This window comes from Pseudophryne corroboree, chromosome 3, assembly GCF_028390025.1.
Source record: "Pseudophryne corroboree isolate aPseCor3 chromosome 3, aPseCor3.hap2, whole genome shotgun sequence".
Lineage (NCBI taxonomy): Eukaryota > Metazoa > Chordata > Amphibia > Anura > Myobatrachidae > Pseudophryne > Pseudophryne corroboree.
Window position 1 is genome coordinate 7,616,000 of NC_086446.1, and position 26,020 is coordinate 7,642,019.

Sequence of the window (26,020 nt, forward strand, 5' to 3'; positions counted from 1 at the left end):
ACTGCCGCACAATTTACAGTGGCAGAGGAAAGAATTGCCTTATAACAGTGGTTCCCAAACTTTCTTGAATCATGGCACCCTAGTGCTGGACCACCAACCTGAAGCACCTCTGGAAGTGCCTCACGGCACCAAGTTTGGGAACTACTAACTTAAAATATAATATATAAATCTAAAAATAACTAAACTGGTATCCGGTCTTTAGGTCGTCAGTCACTAGTTTGACCACTGAAGGTCAACAGTAAGTAGGTCGACACTGACCGAAAGTTGACATGTCTAGGTCAATACATATGGAAGGTCGACATGGTCATTAGGTTGACGTGGGCATGGTCGACACACAAAAGGTCAACAAAGTTTTTTTAGGGTTTTTTGGGGGGTTTCAGGATATAAGATTGCTGAATTATTTCTAGAAAGGGAGGAATACATCCCAATTTACTGAGTGAAAATGTGTTTGGTGTGTTTGAAAAAAAGGGAGATTTTGGTGACAATGGTGTGATACAATAGGTGGAAGATGGGATACTATACGGTTAGGTCAATATAAATTTGATTATTTGGCCAGTCTGAAGGTCCCTGCGATCTGTCTGATTTTGTCTCATTTAACTGCATGTTGTGGGTTCACAGCAACTGCTTAAAAATGCAAATTCAACACTTGGAATCACCTCTAGACCCTTTGCCTGCTAAATTGATGAAGAAATATACGTTATGGTAAGAACTTATCGTTGATAACGGTATTTCTCCTATGTCCACAGGTTCCACAGGATAACAATGGGATATGATGGAGCTACAGCGGATTGGCACCAAACGATCACAAGCTTTCAGTCCTCCCAGGATGCAACGGGCTCGTCCATATATCCCCGCCCACTGTCTCAGGCAAATCAGTTGTATTCCAAATCATTTAGGCAGGAGCATCATGTAGAGCCCTATTAAGGCGAGAAGAACACACATGCACACCCTTCCATGCAAGAGGGACGAGTTTAGCGAGTATAAAGATCCCCAAATCAGTTGCATCAGGGTGGGATCCTTGTGGAACCTGTGGACATAGGAGAAATACCGTTATCAACGGTAAGTTCTTACCATAACGTATATTTCATCGGCTGGGCCCACAGATTATCCACAGGATAACAATGGGATTTCTCAAAGCAATTTAGCCCAAAGCAATTTAGTGGTGGGTACACTCCTGATTGGACAGGAGAACCTTGCGCCCGAATTTAGCGTCATGAGAGGCAAAAGTATACAAGGCATAATGTCTAATGAAAGTGTTAATGGAAGACCATGTGGCTGCCTTACATATCTGTTCTGCTGAAGCACCATGTTGTGCTGCCCATGAAGGACCTACCTTACGAGTAGAGTGAGCAAGACATTAGCCGTAACAGGGAGATCATCTTGAGAATACGCTTCTGAAATCGTCATTCGAAGCCATCTTGATAGCGTCTGTTTAGTAGCTGGCCATCCTCTCTTGTGAAATCCGTAGAGAATGGAGAGAGAATCTGTCTTTCTGAAGGCACTGGTACGATCCAAGTAGATCCTTAACGCCCGGACTACGTCCAGCGACGCTTCTCCCGCAGACAGTCCCGATACCTGAAAAGCCGGGACTACAATTTCTTCATGAAGGTGGAATATAGACACCAACTTAGGAAGATACCCAGACCTAGTTCTGAGAACTGTTTTATCTGGATAAAAAAATCAGAAAAGAAGAACGGCATGACAGCGCTCCTAAATCTGACACTCTTCTAGCTGATGTCATAGTCAGTAAAAAAAGAGAACTTTAGCAGTCAACAATTTCAGATCCACTTTATTAAGTGGTTCAAACAGAGCAACTTGAAGGGCTTTGAGAACTAGACTTAAGTCCCAAGGCACTGCCGGAGGAACAAAAGCCAGTTGAATGCGCAGCATTCCCTGGAAAACAGTACGCACATCCTGTAAATTGGCAATTTTCTTTTGGAACCATACAGTCAATGCTGATACTTGCACTCTCAAGGAAGCCACCTTCAAACCCTTATCCATTCCTGCTTGAAGGAAATCTAAGACCCTGGAAACTTGGAAAGATTTTGGGTCTATATTTCCTTTACTGCACCAATGAATATAGGTCTGCCATATTCGGTGATAAATGCGAGCTGAGGAGGGTTTCCTTGCTCTGAGCATTGTTTGAATTACCTGTTGTGAGAATCCTCTTGACTTCAGGATAGAGGTTTCAAGAACCACGCCGTCAACGACAGTCGATCCAGCTGCCTGTGATAACAAGGACACTGCATCAGTAGATCTGGACGTTGAGGGAGCAGAATTGGAGCATCCATTGACATACTTTGCAGATCTGTATACCAATCGCTGGGCCAAGCTGGAGCTATTAGAATCATGGCACCCTTTTCTTGCTTTATTTTCCACACCAGCTTGGGTAGCAAGATGATCGGAGGAAACAGATATGCCAGATGTAAATCCCATTTGATTGATAGAGGGTCCACAAAGATCGCTCCGGGATCCTTTGTTCTTGACCCGTATACTGGCACTTTGTTGTTCAGATGGGACGCCATGAGATCTATCTCTGGCAAACCCCACTTGTCTACATAAAAAGAGACAAGACAAAAGAAAACCTTTTCGGGAGCACTCTTAATTGAAAATGGTGATGATAATTAATCAGTATCAGGTGAAGTGATATGATGATAAATAATCTAAAACTTAACTTTTATTTTATTCCGTTAAAATATCGACCTATATGGTCCAAACATATTAAATAATTAATAAAAATAGAAGATAAAAAGAGGTGAAATATGGATTAGATGAGAGAGAGTGAGCAGATTAGGACTGCCCCACCAGTGTTTTTACATGAAGATATGAGTGATCATCTTAGTGATATCCACAGTGCCTGGTATTCCTAAGTGGTCCCCCTTCAAAGTACTAACCAGGTCTATCCTATCAGCTTCCGAGATAGAAGATCGGGCTACTCTCAGGATAGTACGACCTTGAATGATGAAGATGACTTATGAAGGAAGAGAGAACCCACTTCTGCTGTCTGTACTCTGCCTGCTATGCGTCACTGGATAACTGGGCCCCAGGCTTTTCCAGATGAGAGAGTGTTGGAAAGGAGAACCTTCACCAGTTTTAAATAGGGGAAGATCATGAATTGATTGATCTAACTCCCCTTAAGATCAAGGCAGAAGGAAGAAGGAACACTTCTGCTTTCTGTTGTGATAACCAAGTGTACGCTGGGAAGGGCAGAACCCAAGCCAGCACAGCTATCAGCCAGATGAGAGAGTGCTCAGAAGAGAGGAAGCTCTGATAAAAATCAGAAATGTAAATTTGTTTAAACTAATTCATTCAAATAGTATTCAGAATATTAGAGCGAATCCTCTCTTGTTCTCCTATGCCAAAGTGCATGAAAATAATAATAATAATATTATAATGACTTTCATATATAGGAAATCAATTAATATTCACACATTATTACTGATTAGATTATATCCTACGCATTTGTCAGCCAGTATATATGCTGGTAATACAGATGAAATATTTAAGCAGAGGTGACAGTTTGTGGTGATCATACAAATTCATAGATATCTAGGGTATCTTGAATTATAAATAATTGTTGATAAGAAAGTCCCAATCTCTCACATAGAGGTATAAATATGTACAAAATCAGTGTTGCTAACAGTGTTGCAAAATCAAAACAATTTGCACATCATGTGCCAGATCCTGAGAGGATAATCCCGTTTTGCAGGACAAACATGTTATAAGTGTTGGTGTTACTGTCAGTGTAACCTCGTCACTTTTGCCGCTCTTAGACATGATAAATAATCAGCTTTTCACAGTGTACTACAGTTAGTGACTGTAATCACTTTACCTTATTAAAGTGATATCAATCTGACCCCATCCCATGCACCAGCATTGAGGTTCAGAAGAAACCACTGACAAACATATATAAAGTCAGCAATCACACTAGCAGTCAGTCACATGTTATATATTAGTCATTTGAGCACAACAGATCCGAACGTATTCAGACGTAATGCGAAGAAAACCACAGTAATGTAAAGACTCATATGCAATAGGCACTTACATTTAACTATTCATACTGACAAAAGTAGAAAGAATTGTAGTGCTGTATAACCTGTACTCAGTAGAGTGGGATACAGGGAGACTCACCTCACTTCCAAGATCGATCAATATATTAGCAAACGCCGAGTGGATCCAGACGATACTAGTGTACACTGTCGCTCCGGGAACTTTAAGCGGACATAGACGCACTGTGCATACAAGCGCACCGGTCATACAGACGCCTGTCCTGCGACTGGGTCTCCTCGCGGTAGAGTTTAGTGTACACAGACGCAGCGGCCTATGCTGCGACCGAGACACCTCATGGTAGCGTCTGAGACGGAAGTGAGGCAACAGTTCATGGCGGGAGACCGACGGAAACTGGTCATGAACTGGGGGGAGGGGCGACCAGGAGAGCGTCTGACTGCCCATGCTGACATCAACCCTAGGGATCCCAGCCTCATACCATTCCTGGCACTTTATGATCCCTAATGCCTAGCTCTGGAGCATCCGTGGTGGCGGTGCATCAGCTACTGTTTGGTAGTCTCCTCCCAAACCAGTGCGGTGGTGTCCGTATTCCCCTTCTAAGTGGAACCGGTGCCTTACCTTCTCCCCATGCTCCGGCCACAGCCTGGTAACTTCTGGTGGACCTGCTAGTATATCCGACACAGACGCCCGTCGACACAGCACTTGAACCGTGGGTAAGCGTTGTTGGAGCGACTCTTTCCAATATGCGTTTAAGACGCTGTTAGGAAAGATCACTCAAAAACATAGTTAGACTATTAAAAATAAAATAATAAAGCTTAGGGCTGCCATAGAACAGCAGCCCTGTGACCATGGTCCGGCTCCTGCCGCACCAAACAAAAAACTGATTTGCCTGAGCCAGTGGGCGGGGCTATATGGACGAGCCCATTGCATCCTGGGAGGACTGAAAGCTTGTGATCTTTGGTGCCAATCCGCTGTCGCTCCATCATATCCCATTGTTATCCTGTGGATAACCTGTGGACCCAGCCGGAGAAATAATGAACGAATAGCTCATAACTGTCAATTGTCCATATGCTAGTTGTCCATTGAAAAAGTGATTTCTTGATCTTCTCCAGCTGGAGATTGTATCTCCCACACCTTTGTCTAAATCTTCATCTGCACAAAGTACCTGCCAGTGTCTCTGTAATATCTTTGTGTCGCCCATCTTTGTAGAACGTAACCACACATCTGCTCTGTCATCTGTCTGAGCTTTTGGGTGGGTGATAAGTATCTGTTTCCTACACTTTTGTCTTGTATTTTGAGGGGACGGAGAGGAGAGATGAAGTCAGCAGTCACAGTTGGGGGAGGGACTGGACAGAAGGGAGCAGAGCAGAGCAGGTGGGAGCAGATTGAGGTGACCCATTCCCCTTACTACATTATAAGAACTAAGCAAATATACAATACACAATATATCTATCAGATTCAGTTTATGAAAATGCAATCAAGTTATTCATGTCAAAATGTATTATTCTTTACTAGGACTATTATTTTAAGTCATGAGTGGAAGGGGAGCATCAGACACTCCTGAGTGATTACGCTATTGGGGGTGAGAGGGGGTAGGAATGGCTACCGGAGAGCTTTGCAGTCAGTGATTGTCTCTTATAGTGGACAAGCGTTGATGCTCTGCCAAGAGGCCGTGTGGGACAAATAACTTTGGGATTATTTAGACCTGTCACCGGCCCCTTATCCTGGTCACTGCCTCTATACATCACCCCTGCTGAAACGTACGTTGGATCAACGGCAGACTGTCCAGAGCCGCGGGACATTACTGGACTCTCTGCTCCTGTTACTGAGTGCCATGCTGTGGTGCAACTTGTCCTTAATCATAAACATTTCACCTTTCCATCTAATACTGGAAATGATCTGTGAGCCCCGTACCCTCACATCAGGTGACGGAATACTGCTACCTCCAGGCTCGCACACAGTGGGCAGTATACGCGTAATGTACTGTTAGCAGAGCTGGGAATTACGCATTTCTGGTGCACAGCGTGGGAAGCACAAGATCAGGGCAGCAGCTAAGGTCAGGGGGAGGTCAGTCACACCCACATGAGGGACAGCAGACAAACCTGGCAGCCGGAGCTGATCAGATCAGGGATATGCATGATCATTCGCTACCAGTTATCCATATATAGCACATACATATTCCTCAGCACTTTACAGAGAATATCCGCCCACTTACCTCAGTCCCAGGGGCTAACAGTCTATATCCCTTACCACATAGGCAAACACATATACACTAGTTGCTCAGCTGGTATAATTTTTGGATTGTGGGAGGAAACCCATAAAAGAACAGGGAGAAAATACAAACTCCATGCAGTAAGGGACTTGAACCCACAACCTCACCTCTGTGATTCAGTAATGCTTGCCATTACACCAACTGTGCTGCTCACTGCTATAACAGGAGAAGGAGAAGAATAGTAACAGATGTCTTCTGATGTATGAGAAAGTGTGGGGTGGAGACTGGTCAGATTTCTGGGCTGACAACACACAGTGACATGATGTGAGGGGGAGAGCACGAGTATACTAGGAGTTGATGGTTCCTGATGTATGAGATACACTACAGAGTGTTGGGAGGAAACTGTCCAGATCTCTGGGCTGGTAACACACAGTGACATGATGTGAGGGGGAGAGCAGGAGTATGATAGGGACTGATGGCTCCTGATGTATGAGATACACCAGAGAGTGCGGGGAGGAGACTGGTCAGATCTCTGGGCTGGTAACACACAGTGACATGATGTGAGGGGGAGAGCAGGAGTATAATAGGGGCTGATGGCTCCTGATGTATGAGATACACCAGAGAGTGTGGGGAGGAGACTGGTCAGATCTCTGGACTGGTAACACAAAATTACATGATGTGAGGGGGAGAGCACGAGTATAATAGGGGCTGATGTCCCCTGATGTATATGATACACCAGAGAATGTGGGGAGGAGACTGGTCAGATCTCTGGGCTGGTAACCACACAGTGACATGATGTGAGGGGGAGAGCAGGAGTATAATAGGGGCTGATGGCTCCTGATGTATGAGATACACCAGAGTGTGTGGGGAGGAGACTGGTCAAATCTCATGACTGGTAACACAAAATTACATGATGTGAGGGGGAGAGCAGGAGTATAATAGGGGCTGATGTCCCCTGATGTATATGATACACCAGAGAGTGTCGTGAGGAGACTGGTCAGATCTATGGGCTGGTAACACAAAATTACATGATGTGAGGGGGAGAGCAGGAGTATAATAGGGGCTGATGGCTCCTGATGTATGAGATATACCAAAGGGTGTTGGGAGGAGACTGGTCAGATCTCTGGGCTGATAAAACACAGTGATATGACGTGAGGGGGAGCAGGAGTATAATAGGGGCTGATGGCTACTGATGTATGAGATACACCAGAGTGTGTGGAGAGGAGACTGGTCAGATCTCTGGGCTGGTAACACACAGTGACATGATGTGAGGGGGAGAGAAGGAGTATTATAGGGTCTGATGGCTCCTGATGTATGAGATACACCAGAGAGTGTGGGGAGGAGACAAGTCAGATTTCTGGGCTGGTAACACACAGTGACATGATGTGAGGGGGAGAGCAGGAGTATAATAGGTGCTGATGGCTACTGATGTATAAAATACACCAGAGAGTGTGGGGAGGAGACTGGTCAGATCTCTGGGCTGATAACACACAGTGACATGATGTGAGGAGGAGAGCAGGAGTATAATAGGAGCTGATGGCTACTGATGTATAAAATACACCAGAGAGTGTGGGGAGGAGACTGGTCAGTTCTCTGAGCTAGTAACACAGTGACATGATGTGAGGGGAGAGCAGGAGTATAATACAGACTGAAGGCTCCTGATGTATGAGATACACCAGAGAATATGGGGGAAGAGACTGGTCAGATCTCTGGGCTGGTAACACACAGTGACATGATGTGAGGGGTAGAGCAGGAGTATAATAGGGGCTGATGGCTCCTGATGTATGAGATACACCAGAGTGTGTGGGAAGGAGACTGGTCAGATCTCTGGGCTGGTAACACACAGTGACATGATGTGAGGGGGAGAGCAGGAGTATAATAGGGGCTGATGGCTCCTGATGTATGAGATACACCAGAGTGTGTAGGCAGGAGACTGGTCAGATCTCTGGGCTGGTAACACACAGTGACATGATGTGAGGGGGAGAGCAGGAGTATAATAGGGGCTGAGGTCCCCTGATGTATGAGATACACCAGAGAGTGTGGGGAGGAGACAAGTCAGATCTCTGTGCTGGTAACACACAGTGACATGATGTGAGGGGAGAGCAGGATTATAATACAGGCTGATGGCTCCTGATGTATGAGATACACCAGAGAGTATGGGGGAAGAGACTGGTCAGATCTCTGGGCTGGTAACACACAGTGACATGATGTGAGGGAGAGAGCAGGAGTATAATAGGGGCTGATGTCCCCTGATGTATGAGATACACCAGAGAGTGTGGTGAGGAGACAAGTCAGATCTCTGGGCTGGTAACACACAGTGACATGATGTGAGGGGGAGAGCAGGAGTATAATAGGGGCTGATGGCTCCTGATGTATAACATACACCATAGAGTGTGGGAAGAAGACTGGTCAGATCTCTGGGCTGGTAACACACAGTGACATGATGTGAGGTGGAGAGCAGGAGTATAATAGGGGCTGATGGCTCCTGATGTATGAGATACACCAGAGTGTGTAGGCAGGAGACTGGTCAGATCTCTGGGCTGGTAACACACAGTGACATGATGTGAGGGGGAGAGCAGGAGTATAATAGGGGCTGAGGTCCCCTGATGTATGAGATACACCAGAGAGTGTGGGGAGGAGACAAGTCAGATCTCTGTGCTGGTAACACACAGTGACATGATGTGAGGGGGAGAGCAGGACTATAATAGGGACTGATGGCTACTGATGTATGAGATACACTAGAGAGTGTGGGGAGGAGACTGGTCAGTTCTCGGAGCTAGTAACACAGTGACATGATGTGAGGGGAGAGCAGGATTATAATACAGGCTGATGGCTCCTGATGTATGAGATACACTAGAGAGTATGGGGGAAGAGACTGGTCAGATCTCTGGGCTGGTAACACACAGTGACATGATGTGAGGGAGAGAGCAGGAGTATAATAGGGGCTGATGTCCCCTGATGTATGAGATACACCAGAGAGTGTGGTGAGGAGACAAGTCAGATCTCTGGGCTGGTAACACACAGTGACATGATGTGAGGGAGAGAGGAGGAGTATAATAGGGGCTGATGACTCCTGATGTATGAGATACACCAGAGAGTGTGGGGAGGAGACTGGTCAGATCTCTGGGCTGGTAACACACAGTGATATGACGTGAGGGGGAGCAGGAGTATAATAGGGGCTGATGGCTCCTGATGTATGAGATACACCAGAGTGTATGGGTAGGAGACTGGTCAGATCTCTGGACTGGTAACACAAAATTACATGATGTGAGGGGGAGAGCAGGAGTATAATAGGGGCTGATGTCCCCTGATGTATATGATACACCAGAGAGTGTCGTGAGGAGACTGGTCAGATCTCTGGGCTGGTAACATACAGTGACATGATGCGAATGGGAGAGCAGGAGTATAATAGGGGCTGATGGCTCTGGACTCCTCCAATGGTCAGATACATATCTCTCATTAGTTTGTACTGACAGAAAAGGGTGTAGAATGAGATATTGCTGTAGTGACTAAGGAAGGAGAATATGGGACTCTATTCTGTAATAAAATAGTGGAATGCCCTCCCACGCACAATAAGACTCGCCTCTAGTCTCCAAAACTTTAAGCAATTCCTGAAGGTGAGTTTATCGAATTCTGGAAATGCCCACATAGCTTCATATACTTTACTTTCCAATTACATCCCCACTGTAGAGTCCACACATAACCTCACATGTTTTTACTTTCTTCACTTTCCCATCCTCCCAACACCAGGCCAACATTGCTGTGTAACCATATCATACAGCCCACCAAGGACTTTTGCAATCTGGTGGACCTTTTTGCAATAGTCAACACCTATCCTTGTCTATCAATGCCTACTTCCCTATAGATTGTAAGCTTGAAAGCAGGGCCGTCCTACCTCTATGAATTTCTGTTATTACCTATTCTTGTTATCTCACTGTTTTCACTCGTTTGGTTTTATTTTATCACTGTTTCCAATTGTAAAGAGCAACAGAATTTGATGCACTATATAAGGAACTGTAAATAAATAAAATAAAGTGTTTATTGCTCACCTGTGCTGATATCTGTAGGGATTTCCTCCTCCTTACACTGCAGATCATCCTTCACATACGTCTCTTCTTCTCCCTCTATATCTTCTGCCTTCATATCAGTCACACACGTCTCTTCTTCTCCCTCTATATCTTCTGCCTTCATATCAGTCACGTACGTCTCTTCTCCCTCTATATCTTCTGCCTTCATATCAGTCACATACATCTCTTCTTCTCCCTCTATATCTTCTGTCTTCATATCAGTCACATACGTCTCTTCTTCTCCCTCTATATCTTCTGCCTTTATATCAGTCACATACATCTCTTCTTCTCCCTCTATATCTTCTGCCTTCATATCAGTCACATTACTCCTATCTTCACCCTAAATACCAACAATAATGAACACTTTATAATAAGGCTTATTTCATTATTTGATAGTAAACAGTATAATATCAGTGTATAAGACACACACAGCTCCTCTACAGATCACATAGTTACAGTCACTTTGGTATATTGTCTAGACCCTAAATCCCACCTACCTGATTCTCCTGTGGGGTCCTGTGACTCTTCTCTGTACAGTCCTGGGAATACAGAGGACGGGGACATCTCTCTGGGGTATCTCTGTTACTATGCCCATCTGTAGGAGACACAAAGTGACTGAGTACATTGTATATATGTGATTATCAGATGATGTGTGTATATAGGGCCCCCCATACCTGCTCTCCCTTGTACAATACATGACAGTCTCCTCTTACCCAGTGATGTGAGGGGCCGGTGATTCTCCATCATCACGTCCTTGTACAGACCCCTGTGTTCCTCTATATACTCTTGCTCCTGCATGGAGACATAGACAGGGATATCCTGACACCTTATAGGAACCTGACACACACAGTGATACAGTCATCAACCAGACACATCCCCTGGTGTTACTGTATAATGTCCCATTCCCAGCAGTCACCTCTCCAGTTATCACCCAGACACGTCGCCTGGTGTTACTGTATAATGTCCCATTCCCAGCAGCCACCTCTCCAGTCATCACCCAGACACATCCCCTGGTGTTACTGTATAATGCCCCATTCCCAGCAGTCACCTCTCCAGTCATCACCCAGACACATCCCCTGGTGTTACTGTATAATGTCCCATTCCCAGCAGCCACCTCTCCAGTCATCACCCAGACACATCCCCTGGTGTTACTGTATAATGTCCCATTCCCAGCAGTCACCTCTCCAGTCATCACCCAGACACATCCCCTGGTGTTACTGTATAATGTCCCATTCCCAGCAGCCACCTCTCCAGTCATCACCCAGACACATCCCCTGGTGTTACTGTATAATGTCCCATTCCCAGCAGCCACCTCTCCAGTCATCACCCAGACACATCCCCTGGTGTTACTGTATAATACCCCATTCCCAGCAGTCACCTCTCCAGTCATCACCCAGACACATCCCCTGGTGTTACTGTATAATGTCCCATTCCCAGCAGCCACCTCTCCAGTCATCACCCAGACACATCCCCTGGTGTTACTGTATAATGTCCCATTCCCAGCAGTCACCTCTCCAGTCATCACCCAGACACGTTCCCCGGTGTTACTGTATAATGTCCCATTCCCAGCAGTCACCTCTCCAGTCAGCAGCTGAATGATCTTGTTGGTGAGTTCTAGGATCTTCTGGTTATTGTGTCTCTCATGTATCAGTGAGTGAGGTGGAGGCACCGTGATGGGGCTCTGGGTTCTGCTCAGTCTTCCTGACACACGGGGACAGCTGCTGGGTGTCTCGAACTTACCGGATGTCTTCCTCACTACCGTGTAACCCTGGGTATAGGGGGACACATCAAATATCATTGTATAAACTTCCATAACTCCTCACCTCCCCAGTCACGTCCCTGTATTATTACTATAGATACAAGTGATGTCACTGTGACGCTCGCAGATCCCCTCACCTTCCCATCATGCCTCTGTATTATTACTATAGATATGTGACGTCACTGTAACACGCCCAGATCCCCACACCTACTCTGTCATGCCCCTGTATTATTATTATTATTATTATAGATATGTGACATCACTGTGACGCTCCAAGATGCCCTCACCTCCCCAGTCATGTCCCTGTATTATTACTATAGATATAAGTGGTGTCACTGTGACACTCCCAGAACCCCTCACCTCCCCAATCATGTCACTGTATTACTATAGATATGTGATGTCACTGTGACGCTCCCAGATGCCCTCACCTCCCCAGTCATGTCTCTGTATTATTACTATAGATTTAAGTAATGTCACTGTGATACTCCCAGACCACCTCACCTAACCAGATAACCTCACCTCCCCAGTCATGTCCCTGTATTATTACTATAGATATAAGTAATGTCACTGTGATACTCCCAGAGCCCCTCACCTCCCTAGTCATGTCCCTGTATTATTACTATAGATAAAAGTGATGTCACTGTGACACTCTCAGACCCCATCACCTCCCCAGTCATGTCCCTGTATTATTACTATAGATATAAGTGATGTCACTGTGACGCTCCCAGAGCCCCTCACCTCCCTAGTCATGTCCCTGTATTATTACTAGAGATATAAGTGATGTCACTATGACACTCCCAGATCCCATCACCTCCCCAGTCTTGTCCCTGTATTATTACTATAGATATAAGTAACGTCACTGTGATACTCCCAGAAACCCTCACCTCCCCAATCATGTCCCTAGCTTTGTGACGTCACTGTGATGCTCACAGATCCCCTTACCTCCCCAGTCATGTCCCTGTATTATTATTATAGATATGTGACATTACAGCGATACACCCAGACCTCTCAATTCCCCAGTCATGTCCCTGTATTACTATAGATATACAGTAAGTGATGTCACTGTGATGCTTCCAGATCCCCTCAACTCCCCAGTCATGTACCTGTATTATTGCTATAGATATAAGTAACATCACTGTGATACTCCCAGATCCCCTCACTTCCCCAATCATGTCCCTGTATTACTATAGATATAATAAGATTTTACTTACCGGTAAATCTATTTCTCGTAGTCCGTAGAGGATGCTGGGACTCCGTAAGGACCATGGGGAATAGACGGGCTCCGCAGGAGATAGGGCCCTTTAAGAAAGCTTTGGATTCTGGGTGTGCACTGGCTCCTCCCTCTATGCCCCTCCTCCAGACCTCAGTTAGGGAAACTGTGCCCAGAGGAGATGGACAGTACGAGGAAGGATTTTTGTAAATCTAAGGGCGAGATTCATACCAGCCACACCAATCACACTGTATAACTTAAGATAAACTTACCCAGTTAACAGTATGAACAACAACATAGCCACGGTATCACCGAAAACTATAACATAACCCTTATGTAAGCAATAACTATATACAAGTCATGCAGAAGAAGTCCGCACTTGGGACGGGCGCCCAGCATCCTCTACGGACTACGAGAAATAGATTTACCAGTAAGTAAAATCTTATTTTCTCTAATGTCCTTAAGGATGCTGGCACTCCGTAAGGACCTTGGGGATTATACCAAAGCTCCCAAACGAGCGGGAGAGTGCGGATGACTCTGCAGCACCGATTGAGCATACAGGAGGTCCTCCTCAGCCAGGGTATCAAACTTATAGAACTTTGCAAAGGTGTTTGTCCCCGACCAAGTAGCTGCTCGGCACAACTGTAATGCCGAGACCCCTCGGGCAGCCGCCCAAGAAGAGCCCACTTTCCTAGTGGAGTGGGCCTTAACCGATTTCGGTAACGGCAATCCTGCTGTAGAATGCGCCTGCTGAATTGTGTTACAGATCCAGCGAGCAATAGTCTGCTTTGAAGCAGGGGCGCCAACCTTGTTGGCCGCATACAGAACAAACAAAGCTTCAGTCTTCCTGATCCGAGCCGTTCTGGTCACATAAATCTTCAAAGCCCTGACTACATCCAGGGACTCGGAATCCTCCAAGTCCGTTGTAGCCGCAGGCACGACAATAGGTTGGTTCACATGAAAAGATGAGACCACTTTTGGCAGAAAGTGAGGACGAGTCCTCAACTCTGCCCTATCCACGTGAAAAACCAAGTATGGGCTTTTATGCGATAAAGTCGCCAATTCTGAAACACGTCTTGCCGAAGCGAACGCCAACAACATGACCACTTTCCACGTGAGGTATTTCAACTCCATCGTTTTAAGTGGTTCAAACCAAAGTGACTTGAGGAAACGTAACACCACGTTAAGATCCCAAGGTGCCACCGGAGGCACAAAGGGAGGCTGAATATGCGGCACCCCCTTCACAAAAGTCTGTACCTCAGGAAGAGAGGCCAATTCTCTTTGAAAGAAAATGGATAAGACCGAAATCTGCACCTTTATGGACCCTAATTTTAGGCCTAAGGTCACTCCTGTTGAAGGAATTGTAGTAGACGGCCCAAATGGAACTCCTCCGTAGGAGCAGCTCTGGCCTCACACCAAGAAACATATTTCCGCCATATACGGTGATAATGTTTCAATGTCACGTCTTTCCTAGCCTTCATCAGGGTAGGAATTACTTCCTCTGGAATTCCTTTTTCAGCTAGGATCCGGCGTTCAACCGTCATGCCGTCAAACGCAGCCGCAGTAAGTCTTGGAACAGACAGGGCCCCTGCTGCAGCAGGTCCTGCCTTAGAGGAAGAAGATCTTCTGTGAGCAACTCTTGCAGTTTCGGATACCAAGTCCTCCGTGGTCAATCTGGAACAATGAGGATTGTTCTGACCCTGCTTATTCTTACAATTCTCAACACCTTGGGTATGAGAGGAAGAGGAGGAAACACATAGACCTATCTGAATACCCAAGGTGTCACCAGAGCGTCTACCGCTACCGCCAGAGGGTCCCTTGACCTGGCGCAATACCGCTTTAGCTTTTTGTTGAGATGGGACGCCATCATGTCTATTTTAGGGAGGCCCCACCGATCCGCGATCTGTGCAAAGACTTCTTGATGAAGTCCCCACTCCCCCGGATGCAGGACGTGCCTGCTGAGGAAGTCCGCCTCCCAGTTGTCCAACCCCGGGATGAACACCTCTGACAGCGCGCTTACATGGCCTTCCGCCCAGCGTAGAATCCTGGTCGCTTCTGCCATGGCCACTCTGCTCCTTATTCAGCCTTGGCGGTTTATATGAGCCACTGCCGTGACATTGTCTGACTGAATCAGAACCATTCTCCGCTTGACGCAGGGCGTTGTATATGGCCCTCAACTCCAGGACGTTGATGTGGAGACAAGTCTCCAGGCTTGATCAGAGACCATGGAAATTTCTTCCCAGTGCCACTGCTCCCCAGCCTCAGAGGCTTGGGTCCGTGGTCACGAGGACCCAGTCCTGAATGCCGAACCTGCGACCCTCTAGAAGGTAAGCACTGTTCAGCCACCACAGGAGAGATACCCTGGTCCTGGGAGACAGGGTGATCCTTTGATGCATTTGTAAATGGGACCCGGACTACTTGTCCAAGAGATCCCATTGAAAAGTCCTCACGTGGAATCTGCCGAAAGGGATGGCCTCGTATGAAGCCACCATCTTCCCCAGGACCCGCGTGCACTGATGCACTGAAACCTTCTTTGGTTTCAATAGGTTCCTGACCATGGTCATGAGTTCCTGAACCTTTTCGATCGGAAGAAAAACTTTTTTCTGGTCTGTGTCTAGGATCAGGCCCAGAAAGGTCAGACGCATTGTAGGAACTAGCTGGGACTTCGGTATATTGAGAATCCAGCCGTGTAGCTGCAACGTCTTCATGGACAGAGACACGCTGTCCAGCAACTTCTCCCGAGATCTCGCCTTTATGAGGAGATCGTCCAAGTATGGGATAATTGTGACCCCCTGCCTGCGCAGGAGCACCATCATTTCCGCCATTAACTTGGTGAAAACCCTCGGGGCTGTGGAAAGCCCAAACGGCAACGTCTGAAATTGGTAGTGACAGTCCCGCACTGCAAATCTCAGGAACGCCTGATGGGGGGGGGGGAATATTGGAACATGAAGGTATGCATCCTTGATGTCCAGGAACACCATCCAACCCCCCCCCCTCCAGGCTGGCGATGACCACCCGGAGTGATTCCATTTTGAACTTGAACCTTTTCAAGTACAATTTCAGAGATTTCAGGTTTAAAATGGGCCTGACCGAACCGTCCGGTTTCGGGACCACAACCAGGGTTGAATAATATCCCTCTCCCTGCTGGAGATGAGGAACTGTGACAATCACCTGTTGAACATACAATTTTTGTATTGCTGTCAACACTGACTCCCTCTCTGACGGGGAAGTCGGCAGAGCCGATTTGAGAAACCGTCGAGGAGGCAAGTCTTCAAATTCTAGCCTGTATCCCTGAGCAACAATCTCTACTGCCCAGGGATCCACCTGCGATTGAACCCAGACGTGGCTGAAAAACCGAAGACGAGCCCCCACCAGATCTGCCTCCCCCCGGGAAGCCCCAGCGTCATGCCGTGGACTTTGCAAACGCAGGGGAGGACTTCTGCTCTTGGGAACTAGCTGTGTGCAGCTTCTTTCCCCTCCCTTTTCCTCTGGTAACAAAGGACGATGCCTGCACCTTCTTGTTTTTATTGGAATGAAAGGACTGCATTTGATAATGAGGTGCCTTCTTAGTATGCTGCGGGGGGACATAAGGTAAGAAATTCGACTTACCAGCCGTAGCCGTAGAGACAAGGTCCGAGAGGCCGTCTCCAAACAACTCCCCCCCCCCCCTTGTACGGCAAGGACTCCATGTGCCGCTTAGAATCGGCATCTCCCGTCCACTGCCGGGTCCACAGGAGTCGCCTAGCAGAAATAGACATAGCATTTATTCTGGAGCTTAATAAACAAATGTCTCTCTGTGCATCTCTCATATACAAGGCAGCATCTCTGATATGCTCTATGGTCATTTGAATGGCATCCCTATCTAAGGTGTCAATCTCCGCAGATAAGGAATCTGCCCATGCCACCACCGCACTACAAACCCAGGCCAACGCCATAGCCGGTCTAGCAATAGTATCGGAGTGAGTGTAAATGTGCTTCAAGGTAATTTCCTGCCTGCGATCAGCCGGTTCCTTGAGGGAAGCCGTATCCTGAGAAGGCAGTGCCACCTTTTTGGACAAGCATGTCAGCGCCTTGTCCACTTTTGGTGAAGATTCCCAGCGTATCCTCTAAGTTTGTGGAAAAGGAAACGCCATAAGAATCCTTTTGGGAACTTGTGGTCTCCTATCTGGAGAGTCCCAAACCTTTTTGCACAATTCACTTAATTCAAATGATGATGATGGAAAAGTGACTTCAGGCTTTTTCTCTTTATACATGTGCACCCTCGTGTCAGGGACAGGGGGTTCCTCAAAAATATGCAAAACCTCTTTAATGGCCATAATCATGTACCGTATACCCTTAGACACCTTTGGCTGTAATTTTGCATCTTCATAGTCGACACTAGAGTCAGTATCTGTGTCGGTATCTGTGTCATCGATCGGGGATATGGTGCGCTTCTGAGACCCCGAAGGCCCTGGCGCCACAGGGACAGGTATGGACTGGCTACCTGACTGATCCCTAGCTTCTGCCTTGTCTAACCTTTTATGCAATAGATTAACATTTGCATTCAAGACATTCAGCATATCCACCGATTCCGGTGTCGGCGTTGCTGACGGCGACCTGACATTCAAACACTCCCCCTCCACAGTAAGCGAGCCTTCCTCGTCAAACATGTCGACACACGCGTACCGACACACTTCACACACACAAGGAACCCCTTTTCTGAAGACAGTATCCCTGCCAAGGCCCTTTGGAGAGACAGACAGGGGTAAATTTACTAACATTCGTAATTTTCGGAAAAAGGTCAAAGTTCAATCACGAATGACATCGAAAGTGTAAAACTGCAACTTTTTGAATTTATTACGACTAATTTACTAAGCTGTCGTATTCGGGTTTTTCTTTTCTTCCGATGTCGATGTCATTCGTGTTTTTTTTTTTTTTTTTACGGCAGTGATTAGCAAAACACTGCCGACTTTTTTACAATTAATCTCGGCCGGATCTGTGTGATCCGTGCTGGGGTTCATTTTTTTTTTTTTTTTTTAATTAAACACTGTAAAAAATTTTAAAAAAATTGCGTGGGGTCCCCCCTCCTAAGCATAACCAGCCTCGGGCTCTTTGAGCCGATCCTGGTTGCAAAAATATGGGGAAAAAATTGACAGGGGTTCCCCCATATTTAAGCAACCAGCATCGGGCTCTGCGCCTGGTCCTGGTTCCAAAAATACGGGGGACAAAAAGAGTAGGGGTCCCCCGTATTTTCAAAACCAGCACCGGGCTTCACTAGCTGGACAGATAATGCCACAGCCGGGGGTCACTTTTATATAGTGCCCTGCGGCCGTGGCATCAAAAATCCAACTAGTCACCCCTGGCCGGGGTACCCTGGGGGAGTGGGGACCCCTTCAATCAAGGGGTCCCCCCCCCCCCCCAGCCACCCAAGGGCCAGGGGTGAAGCCCGAGGCTGTCCCCCCCCATCCAATGGGCTGCGGATGGGGGGGCTGATATCCTTTGTTGTAAAAGAAAAGATATTGTTTTTAGTAGCAGTACTACAAGTCCCAGCAAGCCTCCCCCGCATGCTGGTACTTGGAGAACCACAAGTACCAGCATGCGGCGGAAAAACGGGCCCGCTGGTACCTGTAATACTACTACTAAAAAAATACCCAAAAAAACACAAGACACACACACCGTGAAAGTATAATTTTATTACATACATACACACATACATACATACTTACCTTATGTTCCCACGCAGGTCGGTCCTCTTCTCCAGTAGAATCCAAGGGGTACCTGTTGAATAAATTATACTCACGAGATCCAGGGGCCCTGGGTCCTCGTCGCATGCATTTATAATCCAGGTACTTGAATAAAAAAACAAAACGCAGAGCCGAGCCACGAACTGAAAGGGGACCCATGTTTTCACATGGGTCACCTTTCCCCGAATGCCAGAAACCCACTCTGACTTCTGGCTAAGTGGGTTTCTTCAGCCAATCAGGGAGCGCCACGTTGTAGCACTCTCCTGATCGGCTGTGTGCTCCTGTCCTAACTGACAGGCAGCACACGGCAGTGTTACAATGTAGCGCCTATGCGCTACATTGTAACCAATGCTGGGAACTTTCTGCCCTGCGGTTGACCTAAAGTGACGTCACCGCTGAGCAGAAAGTTCCCAGCATTGGTTACAATGGAGCGCATAGGCGCTACATTGTAACACTGCCGTGTGCCGCCTGTCACTCAGTACAGGAGCACACAGCCGATCAGGAGAGTGCTACAACGTGGCACTCCCTGATTGGCTGAAGAAACCCACTTAGACATCAGTCAGAGTGGGTTTCTGGCAGTCGGGAAAAGGGGATCCATGTGCAAACATGGGTCCCCTTTTAGTGCGTGGCTCGGGTGTCCGTTTTTTTTTTTTTTTTCAAGTACGTGGATTACACCTGGATTCCCCGAGGACCCTGGACCCCTGGATCTCGTGAGTATAATTTCTTCAACAGGTACCCCTTGGATTCTACTGGAGAAGAGGACCGACCTGCGTGGGAACATAAGGTAAGTATGTATGTATGTGTGTATGTATGTAATAAAATTATACTTTCACGGTGTGTGTGTCTTGTGTTTTTTTGGGTATTTTTTTAGTAGTAGTACTACAGGTACCAGCGAGCCCGTTTTTCCGCCGCATGCTGGTACTTGTGGTTCTCCAAGTACCAGCATGCGGGGGAGGCTTGCTGGGACTTGTAGTACTGCTACTAAAAACAATATCTTTTCTTTTACAACAAAGGATATCAGCCCCCCCATCCGCAGCCCATTGGATGGGGGGGGACAGCCTCGGGCTTCACCCCTGGCCCTTGGGTGGCTGGGGGGGGGGGGGGACCCCTTGATTGAAGGGGTCCCCACTCCCCCAGGGTACCCCGGCCAGGGGTGACTAGTTGGATTTTTGATGCCACGGCCGCAGGGCACTATATAAAAGTGACCCCCGGCTGTGGCATTATCTGTCCAGCTAGTGAAGCCCGGTGCTGGTTTTGAAAATACGGGGGACCCCTACTCTTTTTGTCCCCCGTATTTTTGGAACCAGGACCAGGCGCAGAGCCCGATGCTGGTTGCTTAAATATGGGGGAACCCCTGTCAATTTTTTCCCCATATTTTTGCAACCAGGATCGGCTCAAAGAGCCCGAGGCTGGTTATGCTTAGGAGGTGGGACCCCACGCAATTTTTTTTGAAAAAAAAAGCACTTTCCCACCCCTTCCCACTGATATACATGCACGGATCTCATGGATCCGTGCATGCCTATCCAATCACGAATAAAAAATAAAGGTCTGTTTTTTTTTAGCACTTTTTTACGAGTTGTAATTTTTCACGGCAGTGTTTGTTTTTTTTTTGCTTTGCACTTCTTAGTAAATGACCGAGATTCATACTTAAACAGCCGCGTTTTGACCGATGGTGTATTCATTCGTGATTTTTTTCCTAGGACTTCAAAATATTACGAATGCCCTCATCACTGCCGTGATTATTGCTTAGTAAATTACCGAGATGACACTTTGATGAAAAAACGGCATCTCGGTCAAAATCGGGAGCTTAGTAAATTTACCCCACAGAGAGTATGCCAGCACACACCCCAGCGCAATTACCCTGGAGACCAACACAAAATGTTTTTCCCCAGCAGCACTGTGTAATATGTAAACCGCCAATTATGTGCCCCCCCCCCCCTCTCTTTTAAGCACCCTTTCACCGTGTGTAAGCAAGGGAGAGTCCGGGGAGCTTCCTCTCAGCAGTGCTGTGGAGAGAAAATGGCGCTGGTGAGTGCTGAGGGAGAAGCCGCGCCCCCTCGGCGGCGGGCTTCTGTCCCGCTCAAACTTAGTAAAATATGGCGGGGGCTCTTTTATATACATGTACAGAGCCCACCTGTACATGTATATAGTCTATTTGCCATGCAGAGGTTTATATTGCTGCCCAGGGCGCCCCCCCCCCCTACGCCCTGCACCCTTACAGTAACCGTAGTATGCGAGGTGTATGGGAGCAATGAAGCACACCTGCAGTGCTGTGCGTTACCTCAGTGAAGCTGAAGGCTTCTGCCGCCTGAGACGTCTTCTGACTTCTGTACTTCTGGCTCTGTGAGGAGAACGGCAGCGCGGCTCCGGGGGTGGACGCCCAGTAAGAACCTGCGTTCACCCCCTCTGGAGCTAATGGTGTCCAGTAGCCGAGGAAGCAGAGCCTATCTTAGACAAGAAGGTCTGCTCCTCTCTCCTCAGTCCCTAGATGCAGGGAGCCTGTTGCCAGCAGTGCTCCCTGTGAAAAAGTAGTAAAAAGTAGAAAGAAAAATCCAAACAAAAATGCTTTCAGGCAGAGCACGCTGGAGAGCTCTCTGCAGTGCACCCATCTTGGTCTGGGCACAGTGTAAAACTGAGGTCTGGAGGAGGGGCATAGAGGGAGGAGCCAGTGCACACCCAGAATCCAAAGCTTTTTTAAAGTGCCTTATCTCCTGCGGAGCCCGTCTATTCCCCATGGTCCTTACGGAGTCCCAGCATCCTCAAGGACGTTAGAGAAAAGTGATGTCACTGTGATGCTCTCAGATCCCCTCACCTCCCCAGTCCTGTCCATTTATTATCATTATAGATATGTGACATCACAGTGACACTCCCAGATCCCCTCACCTCCCCAGTCATGTCCCTGTATTATTACTATAGATATAAGTGATGTCACAGTGACGCTCCCAGATCCCTTCACCTCCCCAGTCATGTTCCTGTATTTTTACTAGAGAAATAAGTGATGTAATTGTGACACTCCCAAATCCCCTCATGTCCCCAGTCATGTACCTGTATTATTACTACAGATATAAGTGATGTCACTGTGATGCTCCCAGATCCCCTCACCTCCCCATCATGTCCCTGTATTATTACTATAGATATGTGATGTCACTGTGACTGTCCCAGAGCCCCTCACCTCCCCATCATGTCCCTGTATTATTACTATAGATATGTGATGTCACTGTAACTCTCCCAGATCCCCTCACCTCCCCAGTCATGCACCTGTATTATTTCTATAGATATAAGTGATGTCACTGTGACACCCCCAGATCCCCTCACCTCCCCAGTCATGTCCCTGTATTATTACTATAACTATGTGACATCACTGTGACGCTCCCAGATCCCCTCACCTCCATAGTCATGCACCTGTATTATTTCTATAGATATAAGTGATGTCACTGTGACGCTCCCATATCCCCCCACCTCCCCAGTCATGTCCCTGTATTATTACTATAACTATGTGACATCACTGTGACGCTCCCAGATCCCCTCAACTCCCCAGTCATGCACCTGTATTATTTCTATAGATATAAGTGATGTCACTGTGATGCTCCCATATCCCCTCACCTCCCCAGTCATGTCCCTGTATTATTACTATAGATATAAGTGATTTCACTGTGACACTTTCAGATCACCTCACCTCCCCAGTCTTGACCCTATATTATTACTATAGCTATGTGACATCACTGTAACGCTCTCAGATCCCCTCACCTCCCCAGTCATGTCCCTGTATTATTACTATAGATATAAGTAACGTCACTGTGATACTTCCATTTCCCCTTACTTCCCAAGTCATGTCCCTGTATTATTACTATTGATATACGTAACGTCACTGTGATGCTCCCAGATCCCCTGACCGACCCAGTCATGTCCCTGTATTATTACTATTGATAGAAGTGATGTCACTGTGACACTCCCAGATTCCCTCACCTCCCCAGTCATGTCCCAGTATTATTACTATAGATAAGTGATGTCACTGTGACACTCCCAGATCCCCTCACCTCCCCAGTCATGTCCCTGCATTATTACTATAGCTATAAGTGATGTCACTGTGACGCTCCCATATCCCCTAACCTCCCCAGTCATGTCCCTGTATTATTACTATAGATAAGTGATGTCACTGTGACCCTCCCAGATCCCCTCATTTCCCCAGTCATGTCCACATATTATTACTATAGATATGTGATGTTACTGTGACGCTCCCAGGTATCCTCACCTCCCCAGTCATGTCCCTGTATTATTACTATAGATATAAGTGACGTCATTGTGACGCTCCCAGATCCCCTCACCTCTCCAGTCAGCAGGTAGATGATCTCCAGGGTGATATTTATTATCATCTCAGTCTTCTGACTCCTGTCCGTATCCATCCTCAGTTAATCAGTGAGAATACAGAATATGTATAATAAAGACAAAGGTTCCTCACAGATGTAGTGTCTAGGAATAAATATAAGACAAATCACAGAGAACACAAGTAATAGATATGTAAGAATGAGCCCCATAAGGCTCCTTAGAGGCCGTCACATAACGCTGAACTGCATAATGTTACACCAATAGTAAAAGAAAAAAGAAGAGGGTAATAATACAGGGACAGGGCACCAGAATGGAGGAAACAAGGGACAAACAATACAGAATTCCATCAGTCTCAGGTAATATGTGACTCTGCACAAATGATGAAATCACATATCATCGCAACAATAATAATAATAACAACAACAACAACAACAACAACAACAACAACAACATGACACCACAGGCTGCTCCTCCAGTATAATAATAACAGGACACCACAGGCTACTCCCCCTGTATAATAATAATAATAATAATAATAACAACAACATGACACCACAGGCTGCTCCTCCAGTATAATAATAATAACAGGACACCACAGGCTGCTCCCTCTGTATAATAATAATAATAATAATAATAATAACAACAACAACATGACACCACAGGCTGCTCCTCCAGTATAATAATAATAACAATAAAAGGACACCACAGGCAGCTCCCCCTGTATAATAATAATAATCATCATCATCATCAACAACACACCACAGGCTGCTCCTCCAGTATAATAATAACAGGACACCACAGGCTACTCCCCCTGTACAATAACAACAGGACACCACAGCCAGCTCCCCCTGTATAATAATAACAATAATAACAACAACAACAACAACAGGACACCACAGGCTGCTCTTCCTGTAGAACAGGACACCACGAGCTGCTCCTCCTGTATATTAATAATAATAATAATAATAATAATAATAATAGTAAACAACAACACACCACAGGCTGCTCCCTCTGTACAATAATAATAATAACAACAACAACAACAACAACAACAACAACAGGACACCACGGGCTGCTCCTCCTGTATAATAATAACAGGGCACCACATGCTGCTCCTCCTGTATAATAATAACAACAGGACACCACAGGCTGCTCCTCCTGTACAATAACAGGACACCACAGGCTGCTCTTCCTGTATAATAATAATGGGATACCACAAGCTGCTCCTCCTGTATAATAACAGGACACCACAGGCTGCTCCTCCTGTATAATAATATTAATAACAACAACAACTGAACACCACAGGACGCTCCTCCTGTTTAATAATATCAGGATAATACAGGCTGCTCCTCCTGTTTAACAATAATAATAATTGAACACCACAGGCTGCTCCCCCGGTATAATAATTATAATAATAACAACAACAACAGGACACCAGAGGCTGCTCCTCCTGTATAATAATAACAGGACACCAGAGGCTGCTCCTCCTGTATAATAATAACAGGACACCACAGGCTGCTCCCTCTGGGTAATAATAATAACAACAACAACAGGACACCACAGGCTGCTCCTCCTGTATAATAATTACAGAACACCAGAGGCTGCTCCTCCTGTATAATAATAACAGGACACCACAGGCTGCTCCCCCTGGATTATAATAACAGGACACCACAGGCTGCTCCCTCTGGGTAATAATAATAACAACAACAACAGGACACCACAGGCTGCTCCTCCGGTATAATAATTACAGAACACCAGAGGCTGCTCCTCCTGTATAATAATAACAGGACACCACAGGCTGCTCCCTCTGGGTAATAATAATAATAATACCATCAGGACACCACAGGCTGCTCCTCCTGTATAATAATTACAGAACACCAGAGGCTGCTCCTCCTGTATAATAATAACAGGACACCACAGGCTGCTCTCCCTGGATAATAATTAATAATAACAGGACACCACAGGCTGTTCCTCCTGGATAATAATAATAATAACAGGACACCACAGGCTGCTCCTCCTGTACAGTACAGTACCTCTTGGTGCAAGACTGGACTCTCTACACTCGGAAGTTGTAGCACCGGATATTAAAGTTTTTCCTGTGGGTGAAACGCACTGACGGGAGGGTGGGTAGGAATCGCTTGAACTCAGATACCGGAAGTAGGGTGGAACTTAGAGGCTGTAAGGTGATGGAACGCAGATACCGGAAGTAGGGTGGAACGCACAGGTTGTAAGGTGATGGACCGCAGATACCGGAAGTAGGGTGGAACGCACAGGCTGTAAGGCGATTAAACACATTTACCGGAAGTAGGGTGGAACGTACTGACTGTAAGGTGATGGAACGCAGATTCCGGAAGTAGTCTGGAACGCACTGGCTGTTAGGTGATGGAACGCAGATACCGGAAGTAGGGTGGATTTTGGTCACATTAATCCCTAGTAGTGGGCCAGTTTTATATCAGAGTAACTATAACCAACATTAATGTAACACTGGCGCTGGGGACGCTGCAGAATTAAATTAACATATTTAATCAACAGTAAATGACAAGTTGCCAGTGTATAGGTATAATACATGTAGTCCTGACATCTGATGTGATACAAATATTCCCACTTTTAAATGAAATATGGAACAGTTTTCCCGGAGCTGGAGATAGGCAGTGGCCGCAGGTAACTACTGTGTATAGTACGCCTATCATAGACTAAATACTGCGCTATAATCAT

General features: G+C 46.5%; 1 protein-coding gene across 1 annotated transcript in view; it reads right to left on the reverse strand.

Moving 5' to 3' along the window:
• The window catches only part of LOC135054533 (zinc finger protein 585A-like), a 70,352-nt gene extending 44,939 nt beyond the window's left edge, over nucleotides 1-25,413 (reverse strand). The window contains exons 1-6 of the mRNA XM_063957676.1: nucleotides 25,339-25,413; nucleotides 23,305-23,449; nucleotides 11,864-12,055; nucleotides 11,001-11,079; nucleotides 10,785-10,882; nucleotides 10,270-10,627 (exon numbers count right to left, since the gene is read on the reverse strand). Of these exons, the coding sequence (XP_063813746.1) occupies nucleotides 10,270-10,627; nucleotides 10,785-10,882; nucleotides 11,001-11,079; nucleotides 11,864-12,055; nucleotides 23,305-23,382 (805 nt within the window). The 5' untranslated portion in view covers nucleotides 23,383-23,449; nucleotides 25,339-25,413. The remainder of the gene's footprint in view (nucleotides 1-10,269; nucleotides 10,628-10,784; nucleotides 10,883-11,000; nucleotides 11,080-11,863; nucleotides 12,056-23,304; nucleotides 23,450-25,338) is intronic.
• Between the last annotated feature and the right edge of the window lie 607 nt (nucleotides 25,414-26,020).